This window comes from Stigmatopora nigra, chromosome 21, assembly GCF_051989575.1.
Source record: "Stigmatopora nigra isolate UIUO_SnigA chromosome 21, RoL_Snig_1.1, whole genome shotgun sequence".
Classification (NCBI taxonomy): domain Eukaryota; kingdom Metazoa; phylum Chordata; class Actinopteri; order Syngnathiformes; family Syngnathidae; genus Stigmatopora; species Stigmatopora nigra.
This window is the reverse complement of record NC_135528.1, coordinates 414,297-429,814: the sequence shown is the minus strand read 5'-3', so window position 1 is coordinate 429,814 and position 15,518 is coordinate 414,297. Positions and strand designations below refer to the sequence as shown.

Genomic DNA, 15,518 nt, shown 5'->3' with positions numbered 1-15,518 from the left:
AATGCTCAAACAGCTGTAAACCGCTCACAGTCTGTCGTCCTCGCAATTCTTACTGAATGACCAGCGATAGAGTCTTAAATGCAGACAAAACTGACAGTTGTCACCAGGACTTTGGACGGATACGTTTCAGTCATTACAAAGAGGGAGTTGCGGGGAGAGCCAATGCCATTGATGTTCTCATGAGCAGCCAACGAGAAGTAATATATACTACTCCTATTAGCGATCGCTCCACCATTCGCGCTGAGTAATGGAAAAAAAATGCAACGCTCCGGCCAGTGCTCGTAAATATCTGATATACACGAAAGAGATGCGGCAAAAAAAGACAGTGTGCTAAACTCATAAGCAGCCTCTCATGTCTTGGCCACCTGGCTTTCTCGTATCTCGAAATTCTTCTCGTATCTGGAGATAATTATTTGCTCAAAATTTTCGATGATCGAAATGCTCGTATGTCGGGGTGCTCGTATTATCGAGGCACCACTGTACCTGCCTGCTTTCAGGATCTCTTCGACTCTTCTGGTGAATTCATCCAGTTTTCCCAAGTCTTTATGAGAGGTAAGCATAAAAATCTTCCTCCAAGATTCTACACACGTCTTTTAAATGAGTAAACATGTTCTCTCTAATGGCCAGCTGTGCAATGCATCCTGCTGGGTGATCGCCAATGTTAACTCGGGTGAAGGTATACTCTTCACTGTCTTCAGTGTCTCTCCAAAGAAATCTGTGTAGATGCTTTTGTAATTCTTCCAACCACATTGACTTGTACTTCTTGATGTCTCCAAGTGGTGCAAACAGTCCTCTTCTGAATCTGGGTAACAGTGCTCAAATTGGGTTGAGGATGCCTGGTCCTTTCAGTAGGATATTGTTCATGCTAAGTCCCTTGAAGTTCTGGCTGCTCCTCCAGACTAGACACACGAGTGTAGTGACAGGTTGGGAGTTTGGCGCTATCGAGTGGCTAACGTTCAACAGCGGTCCCCCAAGTGGTTATCATTTCTTTGGTGAGTTTCTTTGCCGCTCTTCTTTCCACCATTTCATAGACTTGGGATGCATATGCCACTTTCCACTTGGGCTCTTTTTTTAAGTTGTTTTTCTGTTCTCAGAAAGTTGGGTTCTACAACGCTTCTGTTGTTGGGTAGAGAAATAGGGTCGTCAATCCATGGGTATTTTGTATCCCAGTGAAGTTCGCTGATGTGATCATAGGTGTTGACAGAGGTGAGGCCTTTTCCAGCTCTCTTTCCTCGCTCAATGCCATCTCCTTTCCTCCTGGCTGGCAGTTGCCAAATCTGCATCCTCTGCACTTTGGTTCGCAAGTTGCTTCAATACTGTCCCATTTCCACCATTTGAAAAATTATTTGTCTGTAACAGTGCTTCTGGTTTGAACTTTGAATTACTCTGATGCTCTGAGTTCTTGGTATTTCACAGCTGTGGCCCCCATGGACCGTGCAAAGTGCGTTTCTGATGCGCGAGCTGCCACAATCACCTCCTCAAAGAGGTCTGGGTGTATTCCACCAACAGTCTTTCCTAGTGGTTCGTCCCATTAGACGAGGTCTCCGATTACTTTCACCTTCTGTAGCGCGAGGCGTCCTTCCCGGTGACTGATGAGTAGCTCGATCTGGTCTGGTCTGTGCAGGTCCTATACGCTGGCATCTGAGAAGATCCTTTCTTTCAAGCCATAACAGTTGAGTTCATGGGCTGTTTGAGTCCATGTGGGTGTCTTGATTCTCACTCGGAGCTGATTTGTTTTTGTCTTTACTTTCAGGACCATTTGCCCAACACCATGGACAAACAGAGTGATCTTCGCACTTCTGAGGTTGAGTCTTTTGGCAGCGATGTGGATAATGTAGTTTCTGTCAGGCAGACGCCAAGTCAATCAGTGTTCCAATGTTCTGACATGCATTAGTTGTAACTCCAAGGAGCATAAGGATCACTTCCTTCCATGCACTTTGCCACATTCCTTTGAACTTGCCAAAACATTGGTAAAGACTCTCTTGAATTTTTCTGCTATGTCGGGGGACAGTTCAGACTATGGTCTCCTTGTTTCCCAATTGGTACTCCAGAGTCTCGAACATGTCCTCTGTAGTTTTACAGGTCGACACATCTGAGGTCTTTGCAGATCTCCTCGTCCATGTTCTCAAAGAGTTGGAGTTGTTTGGCCTCCAGAGAGCCGATCAGCTCGCCTTGTTTTTGCAGACTCTTCCAGGTACTTTTCCACTGATGGAAGTCTCTTTTGGACTGACTGTACTGCAGGCTGTGTTTGGAGGGTTCTTTCTCTCAATCCCTCTTCTGCTGACCTTAGCATCACTAGGAATTCTGCCCTTCTTCCTTTGAGGTTGCCTTATTGTTGTTTTAGGTCTCTTAGTTTCCCATCCAGGATGAATTTTTCACAAAGAAAAGGCTTCTTCAGTACACCATCTCTTTGTGCAAAACGCACTGACTAGTTAAACAATGGCTAAATCTACTTCAACCTTATGTTTTAGACCTTTTAGGCATGTCTTAAATTAAGTTTGACTGTCGTCACCATGATTTGCCTGTCTTTATCTAAGATTATTCTTTCCCTGCCATTCCGGTCCTTCACTCATTCATTAACTGGGCCCATTGTCTTCCGTTTATTCACTATATACCTCAAAATGAGAAGCATAATATTGATTATCGTTATTCTTGTTAGGTCATTTGAGGGTTGTTTTTAGGCTCCCATAATGCTAGTCTTCAGAGGAGATGCAAAGTGGCAAAACACATGCAAATAGCGACCATCTAACCCTTCAGTGAGCTCACCAAACAAAATTTGTCTTCCAATGCCAAAAGTATTCAAAGTAAGAAAAAAGTCTTGTCTTAAATTACAACACATTTTTTTACGACACTCAAAATATTACTTTTTTTGTCATTTTTTTGCACTTAACTGAAATTGCCTATCTATATAACCAATTATTTAATGAAGAAAACGTTTTGAGGGTGCCCGACTTTTTTCGTACCACTGTGAGTGCTGATTGCCACATCCAATGGGTAAAAGCACTAGAAGCTGTTTTGTAATACATTGTCAACAGTCATTGGGATTAATTTATTCATTCAATGCACAGGAAGGATTTACAATACAGCTGTTTAGTTATTTTTTTAAATAATAAATAATATTTGCCAATCACGCAATTTATTATTATTTATATGTCGATAGGATTTGATGCCACGGGAACGCAGACGACGTCATTCTGCTTTATTAAAAAAAAACAAAGCGGATGATACAAGGAATGAGAGTGCAACCTGTAAAGTACCAGATGACAATGAAAATCTTGTGAGGTAAAAGAATCAATCTTGACTGGGTTTTTAAAACTGGGGGAGGGGTGTATTGAATGCATATTGTCATCCTTCGCCACTTAGCGGCTTCAAAATCTGTGGATCCTGTCTATCACATTATTTTTCATGAGGACTTAAAATCTGAAAATGTTGTGTGTGTGTTGAATGCATACTCTGTCATCCTTCGCCACTTAGCGGCTTCAAATCTGTGGATCCTGTCCATCACATTAGTTTTCATGAAGATCTAAATTCAAAAAAGGATTGTTGTGTATCTATTTGTGCGTGCTTTTGGGAATGCCTATTGGTGAACCTTACAGAACCAGTAGCGACTAATAAAACGGAAGTGGAATTAAATTCAGAGAAAACATAAAACGTTAATGTTTGTTGTTGATTAATGTTGTTAGTTTGTTGTTGTTAATGTTTGCTGTTGATTAATGCTGTTAATGTTGTTGTTTGAATTTTTAATGTTGTGTTGGTAGATGTGTGTGTGTGCATGCGTGTGTGCTTGTGTTTGATTTTCGCCTCTTGTGTCCTGGACCCACCGGGGCTTAACTTGCTCCATGGCGCTCGGAGGATCCCAACAGTCCCCCTGATGTTATTCTATTGTTGGATTTGTGAGCTCGTTGTGGATTTACAATAATGAACAACCAGTCAACATGTGCTTTGTCGACCTGGAGAAGCTGTTCAACTGTGTCCCCCGGGCAGTCTTGTGGGGATACTCCGGGAGTATGGGGTTCCGGAAACCCTTTATGATCGCCGTCAGAGTCTAGTCCGTGTAGCCGGCAGTAACCCGGACCCGTTTCCAGTGGAGATTGCACTACGCCAGGGCTACCCCATGTCACCGATTCTGTTCATAACCTTTATGGACAGAAAATTTAGGTACAGCTATGGTGTTGACGTGTCCAGTTCTTTGGCTTCAATACTGCATCCCTGCTTTTTGCAGATGACGTGGTTCTGTTGGCTTCATCAGGCGTTGATCTCCAACTCTCGCTGGAACCAGTCGTGATGAGAATCAGCCATTCCAAATCTGAGACCATGGTCTTCAGTCGGAAAGAGGTGTCATGGTCCTTCCCCAGGTGGAGGAGTTTAAGGACCTTGGTGTTTTGTTCATGAGTGAGGGAGGAATGGAACGGGAGATCCACTGACGGATCGTTGCAGCATCTGCAATGATGCAGTTTCTGCACCGGTCCATCGTGGTGAAGAAGGAGCTGGGCCAAAAGACGAGGTTCTCTATTTACCAGTCGATCTACATTCCCACCCTCATCTATGATCATGAGCTGGGGGTTGTGACCGACAGAACGAGATCCTGGATACAAGAGGCTCAAATTAGTTTCCTCCACAGGTGTTGGGTGTGAAGTTACAGATCAACATAATTACCAACCATGCACAAAGGAAAAACGAGGCAGAGACTGTTATATTTTAAAGCAACTGGCCGGCGGAGGAGAGGTCAGAGGCGTGAGATGATAACTCGCGCTCGGCTCCGTGGAACTCTCTTATCTTCCCAAGGTGAATGTTGCCTTTATTAAGTTTCAGCATGATGTCATGGAAAAGTACAGTAGTTGAGATTATAGACATCATGGAAAAGTACAGTAGTTGAGATTATAGACATCATGGAAAAGTACAACAGTTGAACACTGAGACGTGTTGAGAAGAGATTATAGGCGTCATGGAAAAGCATAATATTAAGACAGAGATTATAGACAGGATGTTCTTTAAAAATGCACATATTATTAAGACTCCTGTTTTAAGCAACTTCACTGCAGGATGTCCGGACTCTCCCTTAGAGATAAGGTGAAAGGTTCAGTCATCCGGCAGGGGGTCGGTGTAGAGCCGCTGCTCCCCTGGATTGAAAGAAGCCAGACGAGCTGGCTCAGGGTCTGATCAGGATGCCCCCTGGACTTCTCCCTATAGAGCTGTTCCGGGCACCCGGAAGAGGTAACGGGGCAGACCTCAGACATGATGGGGAGACTATGTCTCCCGGCTAGCCCAGAAACGCCTTAGTGTCCTCCCAGAAGTGCCTGGGGAGAGGGAAGTCTGGGCTTCCCTGCTGAAGCTGCTCGTCAAAGGCAATCATCTTTTTATATATTTTTTTTCAAAATGTTCGTCAACCTGCACTGCAGAAGCGGCTAAGAACCAGTAGTGACGTATAAAATGGGTATAAAGTTACATTTAAAAAAATCATAAAACATTAATGTGGTTCAATTCTTCATGCTGTGTCTTTTAAATGTGCGTTCTTGTGTCCGTGTGCTTTTAGTAGCTTTGTGTTCATGTTCGTGTGCTATCTCTATATTGCCTATTGTTGCTTTCTCCATGTGTTTTAACTCGGGTAGATTTTATGTACAGTGGAGCAAAGAAGTATTTAGTCAACCACCAATTGTGCGAGTTGTCCTACTTGAAAAGATTAGAGAGGCCTGTAATTGTCAACATGGGTAAACCTCAACCATGAAAGACAATGTGGAAAAAAATGAAAATCACATTGTTTGATTTTAAAGGATTTATTTCCAAATTAGAGTGGAAAATAAGCACAAATTCTGGCTGTCAAACTACTTCTAACGAGGTCAAACAAGGTATCTAATCGTTACCCGTATTAATTGCATGGTTTTAACTCATTATCAGTATAAAATACACCTGTCCACAACATCAGTCTCATACTCCAAACTCCACTATGGCCAAGACCAAAGAGCAGTCGAAGGACGCCAGAGACAAAATTGACCTGCATCAGGCTGGGAAGACTGAATTTGCAATAGGTAAGATGCTTGGTGTAAAGATATCAACTGTGGGAAAAATTATTAGAAAATGGAAGACATACAAGACCACTGATAATCTCCCTCGATCTGGGGTTCCATGAAAGATCTCACCCCATGGCGTCAAAATGATAACAAAAATAATCCCAGAACTACACGGGGGGCCTAGTGAATGACCTACAGAGAACTGGAACCACCGTAACAAAGGCTACTATCAGTAACACAATGCACCGCCACGAACTCAAATCCTGCACTGCCAGACATGTCCCCCTGCTGAAGCGAGTACACATCCAGACCCATCTGCAGTTCGCTCGAGAGCATTTGGATGATCCAGAAGAGGACTGATAGAATGTGTTATTGTCAGATGAAAGCAAAATAGAACTTTTTGGTAGAAACTGGTTCTCGTGTTTGGAGGAGAACGAATACTGAATTGCATCCGAAGAACACCACTTACTGTGAATCTTGGGAGTGGAAACATCATGCTTTGGGGCTGTTTTTCTGCAATGAGACCAGGACGACTGAGCTGAGTAAAGGAAAGAATGAATGGAGCCATGTATCGAGAGATTTTGAGTGTAAATCTCCCTCCATCAGCAAGGACATGGAGGATGAGACGTTGCTGTGTCTTTCAGCATGACAATGATCCCAAACACACAGGCAGGGCAACAAAGGAGTGGCTTCGTATGAAAAATTTCAAGGTCCTGTAGTGGCCTAGCAAGTCTCCAGATCTCAAACCCATAGAAAATCTGTGGAGGGAGTTGAACGTCCGTGTTGCCCAATAACAACCCCAAAACATCACTGCTGTAGAGCAGATCTGCATAGACGAATGGGGCAAAATACCAGCAACAGTGTGTGAAAAGCTTGTGAAAAGTTACAGAAAATGTTTGGCATCCGTTATTGCCAAACAAATCGTACATAACAAAGTATTGAGATGAACTTTTGGCATTGACCAAATACCTATTTTCCATCATGATTTGCAAATACATTCTTTAAAAATCAAACTGTGGTTTTCTGGGGAGGGGGGGTTTCCCCACATTCTGTCTCTCATGGTTGAGGTTTACCCATGTTGACAATTACAGGCCTCTAATCTTTTCAATTAGGGTAACTTGCACAATTTGTGATTGACTAAATGCTTATTTGCCCCCATTGTATCACTACGTAAAATGCATGTTCATCCATGTAATTAGACCTTGGTAAAATCACCAGGTCATTAAGGATTGTATTTTTATTGTTCTTACTACTATATGAATGTGAATTGATATCTATATCATGATAATTATAATTTCGAGGATTTTTAGTCAGGGTTTGAGTTGAGCTGCCCTGACTCTTTGTATCTTTGAATTGCACAGGTTGTGAGAAATGGGACAATCAGCTCACCTTGATTGAAAACATGGGATTGAATACCGCTGACTTCGAGAAAAAGAAAGAACAAATAAAGGAGATTCAGACAAACAGGAGAAGAACGCAACCACTAACGGCGTGAATGAACAGTTTAATACAGAAATTCTCTGAAATGAGCCTGCTTGAATCTTGACATGAACCCCTCATCTGCTGCTACCACTTAATCGATTTAGAATGTGCTGTTATGTTGTTGTTGTTGTTGAGTCACTACGAGCGCCTGAGGATTACCCTCAGACAGCGCTAGAGCTGCCACTGGAACGCGGATTAGTTCATCCGGGGGGTAGTCGGAGGTGAGGGGCAGTCAAATATCTCCGGCTGGATGAAAAACGTAGGGTGCCACGTTCCTTGTTGGCAGCTCTGAGTGCTATTTGTTGGAATTCGCAGGCCGCGGCGAGCGGCCTCTCAGGAGACACCACGTGAAGGTTTCCAACTTTGTCTCCCATGTGCTGTTATTGAGTACCTGTCTTTTTTATTTTGGTGCATTACAGTTTTCACTTGAATTTCGTGGATAATGTAGATACATTTAATCGAAAAACCGCCAAGTAGGAGTAACCCGCATAGGGCCCCTCGAAGACCCGATTGGCCACCACAGGCTTTAGATCAACACTGAATTCGGTGAAAAGCAGCCGCGACGCGTCTCATTATCATCATAGGGTGCCGGAATGAAGCCTAGAGAGGGCAAGTCTCTTTCGTCTCAACATCAAACACACGACTCTTAACAGCAGCTGTATGAAGTCCTCATTAATGTATCGGCACCACAGATGATATCCTGTGCGTTTTGCATAAGCATACACTGGATGGAATGACTTCCGCCCGGCCAAAAACGGGCCGCATTAACATTTTGACAGGATTCAGACTTTGGTCCCGTCCAAAAGCTCCACGAATGTACCCATGGCGCAAGCCTCTTTAGTGTCAATATCAAAGAAACGACTCTTAACAAGCAGCTGTGAAAGTTCATCAATGTGTCAGTGTCGCAAGTTGGAGCAAAAGCACAATACACAATTTCCCCGTTTGGCTTTTATCTAGAAGCCATGCTCACAAAATTATTACAAATCATACTCATTTGTGTACGCAATATCCCACAAAGCCAGGTAGACAGCACAAATGAAGATTAGAAAAAATATCCTTTCCACCAGGAACCGAGTTGACGTGGGTTTTTCTTGAAATGGATGTGCTTCTGAGCACTTAGAGAAGTCTCTGTTCTATGATGGCCTCTTCATCATGTGCTGTTTTTCTCTTCTGCGTATGTCGTCCAGCCGCAATAACATGAAGTGATAAAATTCCAAAAAAGTACTGCTATCGCCACAAACAAGTCCATCTTATTTTTCTAATGTTCGAGGCCCATTCTTTTTGTAGTATGTGGCCCAAGCATGCGTGCCCCAGGTGGTAGCGCACTCCGCGTCCACTCCTGCACCAACTGTCTTTTTTCTATATCACGTGCATCACTTAAGAAATTCGAATTAGCGCTCACACAATTCATGATCAGCCCATGCCTTCTCCAATTGCGAATGTGAACAGTTCAACTATGTGAGGGAAAGAAAAGTGTTCAATAAAGATAAAAGAAAATGCAACATTTTAATAATGGATATTAATGCAGTAATGTCTATCACAGTCACCACCACACTGGCAAACATGAGAGTTTATTGTGCTTCGTGTCCGGTGTGCTCCCCTTGTAGTTGTTTATGAGAAAATGTAAAACTCAACGTTTATTAACAGCCTTTCTTGATGTAAAGAATATCGGAATCTGAAAGGATTCAACAATATATCATCAAGTGAATGACCAGGAAGCGACGATGTCTTTCACCCTTATGGTATTTGTTAGATTCATCAATAATTATACTTGAATATAATTATAAAACACTGCAGGCAAACATCTGATTCAATTATTTAATTACATTAGCCTCTCTGATGAGCAAACTTGCAAGTGACATTCCGACCTCGTCTTCGCCGCCAATGGTTCTCCCGTGCGGTCATTTGTCCTGCCCCTTTAAGGCCATAAATCAAACCAATTACAAGGGTATTGATTAATCCAACTATGTAAGCAAAAACAACATCTGCAACAATCATAGCATATCCGGTATTTAATATTAACAATTAAGAGGAACTAAAAACAAACTTCATTGGTAATTAAACAAACAAGCCCTCCATTTGGCAAAACAATTTCTTATCAGGCGAACCGAGCATCACAATGTAAGAACAATATGCGAGTATTCTCGGAGGTGATTTATAGCCATCTGCTGGAATCAAGAGTCCTTCACGGCTATTCATTGCAAACCCAGATCACCAGTTCTCGGAGTCCGGGACTGGGTCAGATGTCAGGTCAATAGTCCTTGGAGTAGGGCAAAACAATTAAACGTCTTTGGAGCCAGCTGCACAGGGAAGTGTCCTACGGTAAGTTATACTGAGCGTTTGTCTCCATTGCAAGCACATTAATATATACATATAATGATTAATGCTCACATTTATAAGAGTATCCCAGAATAACCACAACAGTATTTTAATGGCATCTTTGGGAACATAATCAAATGTTTTATAACTTGGAGATACCATGAATTGAAAAAGGGGTAAAAATAGAGTAAAAAATAGTATTTGTTGCACTGTAGTTGACTTCTAGAATTGTGTTTGCATGTACCCCTTTTTTGAGTGAGTGTTTACCAAAACCTTGATTTGCACTATATAACCTCATTTCATTTTCTGAACCACTTAATCCTCATTAAGGGTACAAAGGGCGCTGGAGCCTATTCCAGCTGACTCCAAGCGGGGGACACCCTGAATCGGTGGCCAGACGATCGCAGGGCACAAGAGCCAAACAACCATGCACTCACTCATACCTAGGGGCAATTTAGTGTCCAATCAGGGTTAGGGTTAGGGTTTAGGGTCATTTACGGCACAAAAAGAGAACAACGTCACCAAAACAAAAAAGAAACAAAAAAGCAGAGAGAAAGAGAGGAAAAATCAGAATTGTGGTCCCTTAGTGGCATGGCTTACAGTTCCGCAATCACAGATCAGCAACTTTAAAGGTCCAATCAGCCTACCATGCATCTTTTTGGAATGTGGGAGGAAACCAGAGTACCTGGAGGAAACCCACCCAGGACATCCAAACTCCACACAGGCAGATGTGACGTGGAATTAAACCCAGAACCCCTGGCCTGTGAAGCCGACGTAATAACCTCTCGCTCCACCGGGCCACACGCACTATATACAGTAATCCCTCGATTATCGGGGTTCATATAGACCAGACATAACCGCGATGAATGAAAAACCGCAAAGTAGGGTCACCCCTATTTTAAAAAATATATATATATTTTTGTTTTTAATTTTTTACTTCAGTGCTTAGTCCTAGTAGGAAGCGGAGGTGGCTTCCGCTTGGGAGTTTCACCGTGGATTTTCTCATTTTTATGACCTTTAAGAAAAAATATATATTTTTTAAAATTTATTTATACTTCAGTGCTGAGTTCTAGTACCAAGCGGGGGATAGAGGAGCAGATTCAACTTGTTTCAGCGTGGATTTTCACATTTTTATGAACTTACAAAGTTATCCCCCCCCCCCCCCCCCCCCACCACCAAAAAAAAAAAAACATTTGCGATGTAGTGAAACCCCAAAAGTTGAATAATAATAATCGGACATGGGCTTTTTCATCATTTACTCGACAAGCTGCAATATTCGAGGGATTACTGTAGTAAAGCACTTATTTGTGTTGTGGCATAATGATGCATTACAAATTCCATAGTAGATACATTGTTGTAAATACATCCATCCAATTATGCATTGTATTGTGAGTGGTAATTCCATTAAAATTAATTCCAATTATGTGTTTGAGCATTTAGAATTTTGTCTCTGGTCTTTTTCGATACTTGGCAGTTGACTGGCATTTTAGAAGCCCAAACTTCGTCTTCATGACCTTTGTAGTTCCCCTTTGGGACTTTCAAAAGAGCTACTTTTATCCGTCAAGACATTTGGCAAGTGTCACATTTTAAGTCCTAGCATATCACTCTAACCCTAACCCAAAAAATACAGGCTCTCTTCTGTCCAAGCTTCTGGGAGCATCAGTCCGCTTGAGGTTTACTGTCGGTTTTTGCAAATAAAATTTTGTTTATCTGAGTGTTAACCCGTCCGTCTAAATGCATTTCTCTTACATAACTAAAAAGCTATTTTTCACGAATGGCTATGTAAAAAATGTCCAATCTTTATTTGTAATTTTTTTAACTGAACATGATCAAAATGTTTTTTAATTAGATAGAATCTTTGCTAGCTATAGTGTTATAGTTTATTGTTGTACATGTAGTGTACTTGATTAAAACATAATACTTACATACATTTGTTTAAACTAATTACCATGTTTATGGGGTTGCTTGTGTGTGTATGTGTGTACAAACATTAATGTTGATTACAATATCAATCAGCTAAGTTTTAAATGTCTCTAAAAACAGGTTGTATTTATTTTCTCTGCTACAATCCAAGTTGTTAGCTCAGGGGTCGGGAACCTTTTTGACGAAGAGAGCCATAAACAATTCGTATTTCACACAGACCCACACCCACACATTCATCAATAAATCACACTTCCTAAGGATTATAGAATAGAAAAAGCATGTTTTATGAATGGGAGGATGTTATATAACTCCTGTCACGACAGAAAAAAAAAAGTTTTCCGGAAGCACCTGGAAACTCGCTGGTGGAAATTCTAGCGAAAATTGCGTTTGTAAATGACGTGGAGAGGGGTCCTACCTTATGAAAGATCTGCCACCCGGTGCGTTTAGGGCCCATTTTGTAAAAACAATGACTCAATTCTGCCTTCAGTTTTAACAAATAAGAGATTGAGTTGAGACACTTAGAGAAGGTGAAGAAATTCAATCACTCCTCTGTTACGATCTGACAGTCGTCCGACAGGTTGGACAAACATAGAAAGAGAATCTTAACATACACAAACACACCCATCCATAAATCACGCTTTATAAGGATTATTGATAAAAGCATTCAATTGAATTTCTCAATTGGAGGTACGACTGTGTGCCAATATATGCTTTGATTTGAGACTGATAAGTGCCATCCAGATCCCCAGACAGTTGGTCACCCCCTGAGAAGAACTGATAGTGTGGTTGTAAAATTCCAACCATTTTGAAATCTTTTGTTGAAACATGATGTATCAAGTACAGTGACCAAAAATATATGTGCGACACTATTCTCTCAATTTTCTTCTACCCACAGCATCAGTATTGAATCATCAGTCTTCAGCAAGCATTAATTAACTCAGACATTTTATTATGTAGAACAAACTCCGATCAGTTCCCCATCTTGTGGAAGACTTGCTGTGTGTGGTTCCAGTTTTATCCAACTTTACAACGTCTTTTCCTTGAGTCTGGATCCGTTTTTGCTATCGCAACCAAGATGGTGCCGTTCAAGTGGCAGCCGGTGGCGGTAGCTCCGTACGCTCTTGTTTTGTGTTTTTGCTGCTTTTCTGTCTTAATTATTTGATCTGGTGATTCTTAATGATCCCATTCACTTTGCTTTGTACTTGGTGCTTTTGCTTTGTTGTTCTGCGGCCTTTGGGACTGTGCTGTCTAACTTGTTACTGTTTTTTTTTCTGTATCTGCATTCCCCCCTTCTTGCTACTCTCACAATGAAATTTCCCGAATACGGGATGAATAAAGTTATCCAATCCCAACATAAAACGATTCAGCAGTGCTCCTTGAAATTATCATGAAATGGCACCAATCAAAAGCTACAGCAGAATCATCGCCTTGTCCAGGGCATATTTTTGAGTTGTTGCTGAAGATAGCCTTCCCCCAACATAATTTTCTCTCCTTAGCCCATTTCAGTCTTGTTCTTTTCTGTTTGAGTGTTTATGATGGTTTCTTTTTAGCTTTCCTGTATACATCCCGGAAGTGCCTGGAGGGCTCTACTTTTCACCGTCAGTCTGTCACTGGAATAATAGCATGAAATACACATTACGCAGGTGTCATGGCTGATTTTAATGATTGAGTGCAAGACCTTCGATTAGTCTTAACAACTTTGGCATATATATATATATATATATATATATATATATATATATATATATATATATATATATATATATATATATATATATATATATATATATATATATATATATATATATATATATATATATATATATATATATATATATATATATATATATATATATATATATATATATATATATATATATATATATATATATATATATATATATATATATATATATATATATATATATATATATATATATATATATATATATATATATATATATATATATATATATATATATATATATATATATATATATATATATATATATATATATATATATATATATATATATATATATATATATATATATATATATATATATATATATATATATATATATATATACATATATATATATATACATATATACATATATACATATATACATATATACATATATATATATATACATATATACATATATACATATATACATATATACATATATACATATATACATATATACATATATATATATATATATATATATATATATATATATATATATATATATATATATATATATATATATATATATATATATATATATATATATATATATATATATATATATATATATATATATATATATATATATATATATATATATATATACATATATATATATATGTATATATACATATATATATATATATGTATATATACATATATATATATATGTATATATACATATATATATATGTATATATACATATATATATATGTATATATACATATATATATATATATGTATATATACATATATATATACAAATGTATATATACATATATATATACAAATATATATATACATATATATATACAAATATATATATACATATATACATATATATATATATATATATATATATATGCTCATTTACTTATATATTTATTCATGTATTTATTTATTAACTTAGTTATCGCCTATCTATTTGTCTAAAATGCCTTTCCTATCTGCATTCTCACCCTCTTGCTACTGTGACAATATTTCCCAAATACGGGATGAATAGTTATCCAATCCAAGACGGCAGCGCCTATGTAAGATGGCCGCGTCCCTAGCAAGCAGTGACAGGTACAAATTTTTTACGTTTTATGCAAAATATTTTTTTTTCCTCTAATTTCATAGACGTCAAAATAAATGTACTTTAGCCTTTTATCTGTTCACATTTCTCTATGTTGAAATAAATGACCGTATCGGTCACATTGTCTTGCATCATGGTGCAATGGCATCATGGTGTCAAGGCCTGGCACGACTTTTTTACGCGCATATAAACTCCCGTCGATTCAATTATATTTTTTTTTATCCGACAACTACGACTGATTTGCGAGTAAATATGGTAGTTTGCATGTGATAGCTAATTAGTATGAGTGGTAGCACATTCACCCAGTTCAGCTTTGTGCTATCACATATTTCCCGGAAAAGGTTTGCCACTGTTACCAGTTCTCTGCATTTGTGGATAATGGCTCTTAGTCTTTTTTTTTCATTTCTTCTTGAATTTCTTTGGACGTTGCATGATACTCTGATCTTGCATTCTACTTCATTAAGTTTTACACATTCTATTAAAGTGTATAATTCAACACGTGGTGGTCTGGGTGTGGCCTGTGAAATTTAACTCAGCTCTCCTACAATTGTGATAAGTTCCAATTATTTTGGGATTTGTTTAGTTTGTAATTTGTCTGCCTTAATAAATAAAAACATCATTTAGAAACTGCTCGCACTGGTTTTGCGTTATGTCACGGCAAAGGTATCAAAGAGCGCTTGGTCAGATTTGAAAATGTTACCAGTGGGAAGCGAGCTGATGACATTGCAGGTTTCATTGTTCCATTTTTTGGTGGATAATGAATGTCTGGGTGAAGTTGTGGCACAGTGTGATGACGATGCAGCGGTCATGTCTTCTGGATTAAATGGGGTGCAGGTTTAATTTAAGGAGACATTGTTAGCTTTATTTATACACTGCTAAGCACATCGGTTCAATTTAGTACTGACTTAGGGGGGCTCATTGTAATGTATGCCATGGATGATTTTGGATTTTGAAAAT

General features: G+C 39.1%; 1 protein-coding gene across 5 annotated transcripts in view; it reads left to right on the top strand.

Annotated features, from left to right (window-relative positions):
* phf14 (PHD finger protein 14) overlaps positions 1-11,251 on the top strand; it is a 59,250-nt gene extending 47,999 nt beyond the window's left edge. For 2 of the 5 annotated variants that reach the window (XM_077743002.1, XM_077743001.1), the window contains exons 16-17: positions 3,161-3,282; positions 7,370-11,251. In XM_077743002.1, coding sequence (XP_077599128.1) covers positions 3,161-3,282; positions 7,370-7,376 — 129 coding nt within the window. In that variant the 3' untranslated portion in view covers positions 7,377-11,251. Of the gene's footprint in view, positions 1-3,160; positions 3,287-7,369 lie in introns of those variants that run through there. The other 3 variants (XM_077743005.1, XM_077743004.1, XM_077743003.1) reach the window with 2 other exon arrangements.
* The last annotated feature ends 4,267 nt before the right edge of the window (positions 11,252-15,518 follow it).